We start from the raw sequence: 2,500 nt of genomic DNA on the forward strand, positions 1-2,500 counted from the left end.
GACATGATTCCAGCTTTCCATTTCCTGAGATTCGATGGCGTGAGAGCCTTCGCTTCAAAACCTTCTGCGGTTCTCGTTAGACCTTCCTCATGGCGAGCAGACTGTTGTGGTCGCAACTGCCCCCGAAGAAGCCGAGGAACCGTCCTCCTTCCTGACGAAGGTAGTAGCAGTCAGAGGCGTCCGCGGGCTGCTCTGTGGTCATAGGGTCGCTGGCCAAGGGTGTGAGGTTGTAGGGCGTGTCGTCCTCCCACATGAGGAGGGATAGGCCATGAGACCAGTGTAGGGCGACGTGGTAGTATTCCTGCGTCCCTGAGGATTTAAAAAAAATTAATTCTCAAAGGTAGCAAGGTTACTACAGCGTTATCTATTCTAGTATCCTTACTTGTAGCTGTGGTAGCGACTTCAGAATCGTATAATCAGGGTATCCTGTCTAAGCGAAGAACCAGACGAAGAAATAGATCTAAAAAAGCAACGGAGGCAACCACAGGAGACTTACACTCAGCGGCGTCAATCTGGGCGAACACAGCGGCCACGTGGGAAGGGGTCTTGAGCACGGCCAGCTGCAGCGCGAGCCGGCGGGCTTCGAACCAGGGGTCGTTTCCCGCCGCGAAGCCGTGGACGCTGTACGTATACTGCATCCCGGGTTCTTGAGAGAAGAATGGGAGAATGAGACGAAGGGGAAAGCAAAACGAAGGGTAAATGAAGAAGAAGAGAGAAAGGAAGGGGGGATGAGATGAAAGGGAAAGCAAAACGAAGGGTAATTGAAGAAGAAGAGGAGAGAAAGGAAAGGGGGGTGAGATGAAAGGGAAAGCAAAGCAGAGGGACGAAGGAAGATGGGAGAAAGGAGTGAATAGGAGAATGAGACGAAAGGGAAAGCAATACGGAGGGACGAAGAAAGAATGAGACGAAAGGAATAGCAAAATGCAGTGATGAAGGAAGAAGAGACGAAAGGGAAAGCAAAACGAAGGGTAATTGAATAAGAAGAGGAGAGACAGGAAGGGGGAATGAGATGAAAGGGAAAGCAAAGCAGAGGGACGAAGGAAGAAAGAAAGGAAGGGAGAATGAGACAGATGGGAGAGCAAAGCGGTTGTAATAATTTTACTGCTTATCATCTTTTCAGAAATACCAATTAAAGCCGCCATTCATACCTGTATAAATATTTATACACTACTATATTAAGGGAAGCATTTTTATTTATATTTTTCCTTTAGGGCAAGTATCCTTTTTAAGGAAACTTCACAATGCCCAACGTAAAACCAAACTACAGATCAAGATAATCAGTTTTCCCAACAAACATCCTACATCCTGACCTGCTATTTTGGGTATAGGCATACAGACACCCTTTCCTACAGTGGTGCATCTCCCTCGCTTGAACTTCAAGGAGTGCGGGGTAGTGGTGGTGACCTTCTCGGGGAAATAGCACGACCCAGATCCATCGGTGGGCGGGGTGAGGTGGTTGAGGGGCGTTCTCTGCATCTGTATGGCAGGGAGGATCCATTCGAGTCGCTTCTGCAGAGCAGTGTACCTGACGGCGAAGGCGTTGTAGGGCACAGAGGGAGGCGCCTGAGCAACGAGCTGCGTGTACTCTGCCAGAGACATGTAGAGTGCAAGTTGCTGACCCCGGTTTGTACACTCCTTTCCGGCCTTTTTGAAACCCGGAGCGTATGTCAGCTCGACGTGTCGGTAAGTGGACGAAGGGTCTGAAGGGAAGAAGGAGAAATGCTGTTTCATTGGCACGAATATCAATCTCTGTGGGTGATGGACCGCAATAGCTATGTAATGGCCATATTGATCCTTTGCTCTGTCATGAACTGGCGACTTTTCAACCTTTAAATTTCATCTCTACCTGTCCTGTCTGTTTTACTCTCTTCCTTTCCCCCCTCCCTCCTCCCTCGGTTATTTCTTGTCTTCTGTTCCACGCCTCTGCCTTTGCTCCCTAATCGACTTACATTGGGTTTCCATGCAGTGGACGCCCGTGCCGGCCAGCGTTTCGCCAGCCGTCCAGCGAAGAAAGTGGGTGAGTGCCTTCGTCGTGGTGTCAAAAGCTGCATACAGAGCGGTGGATCCGTTCAAGCTGAAAGGGAGGGGAAGTTGGCCGAGCTCTGAGGACGAAAACGGAACATCGTGCAGTCTCCATTCTGGAACTCCGGCCTCCCTATATAGCGAGAGATGGACCTCGGCGCCACCTGGAAAGGATGGAGGATGAGACGACAAAATGCAGATTTCGCTACGAATTGCATTTCACTTCACAACTCATCAACTGTACATCTCATTGCCCCATGGGAGGCATTACCAAAGACATTTTTATTACCTGCAGAAGGCCAGAATGCCATGAACCTGTCCAGGTCCTCTTGGGTCAAGAGCGAAGCCAGGAAACGCCCCTGTCTTCGACAAGCCCATCTACATTCTTCCCTTGCCCCTTCCTCTGTCAGCGTATAGTAATCTAAAAAGGATCCGTGCTTATATAAGTAATTTACAAATGTATTTTTTGGTATTTAAA

The 2,500-nt window shown here is 49.2% G+C and overlaps 1 protein-coding gene across 1 annotated transcript in view; it reads right to left on the minus strand.

Annotated features, from left to right (window-relative positions):
• LOC138861326 (uncharacterized) overlaps positions 1–2,500 on the minus strand; it is a 7,449-nt gene that overhangs the window by 813 nt on the left and 4,136 nt on the right. Inside the window, exons 6-10 of the mRNA XM_070120332.1 lie at positions 2,312–2,443; positions 1,950–2,186; positions 1,311–1,700; positions 497–646; positions 1–309 (exon numbers count right to left, since the gene is read on the minus strand). The exon at positions 1–309 is cut by the window's left edge and continues 813 nt beyond it. Of these exons, the coding sequence (XP_069976433.1) occupies positions 77–309; positions 497–646; positions 1,311–1,700; positions 1,950–2,186; positions 2,312–2,443 (1,142 nt within the window). The 3' untranslated portion in view covers positions 1–76. The remainder of the gene's footprint in view (positions 310–496; positions 647–1,310; positions 1,701–1,949; positions 2,187–2,311; positions 2,444–2,500) is intronic.

Source organism: Penaeus vannamei, unplaced genomic scaffold (assembly GCF_042767895.1).
Source record: "Penaeus vannamei isolate JL-2024 unplaced genomic scaffold, ASM4276789v1 unanchor4626, whole genome shotgun sequence".
NCBI classification, from domain to species: domain Eukaryota; kingdom Metazoa; phylum Arthropoda; class Malacostraca; order Decapoda; family Penaeidae; genus Penaeus; species Penaeus vannamei.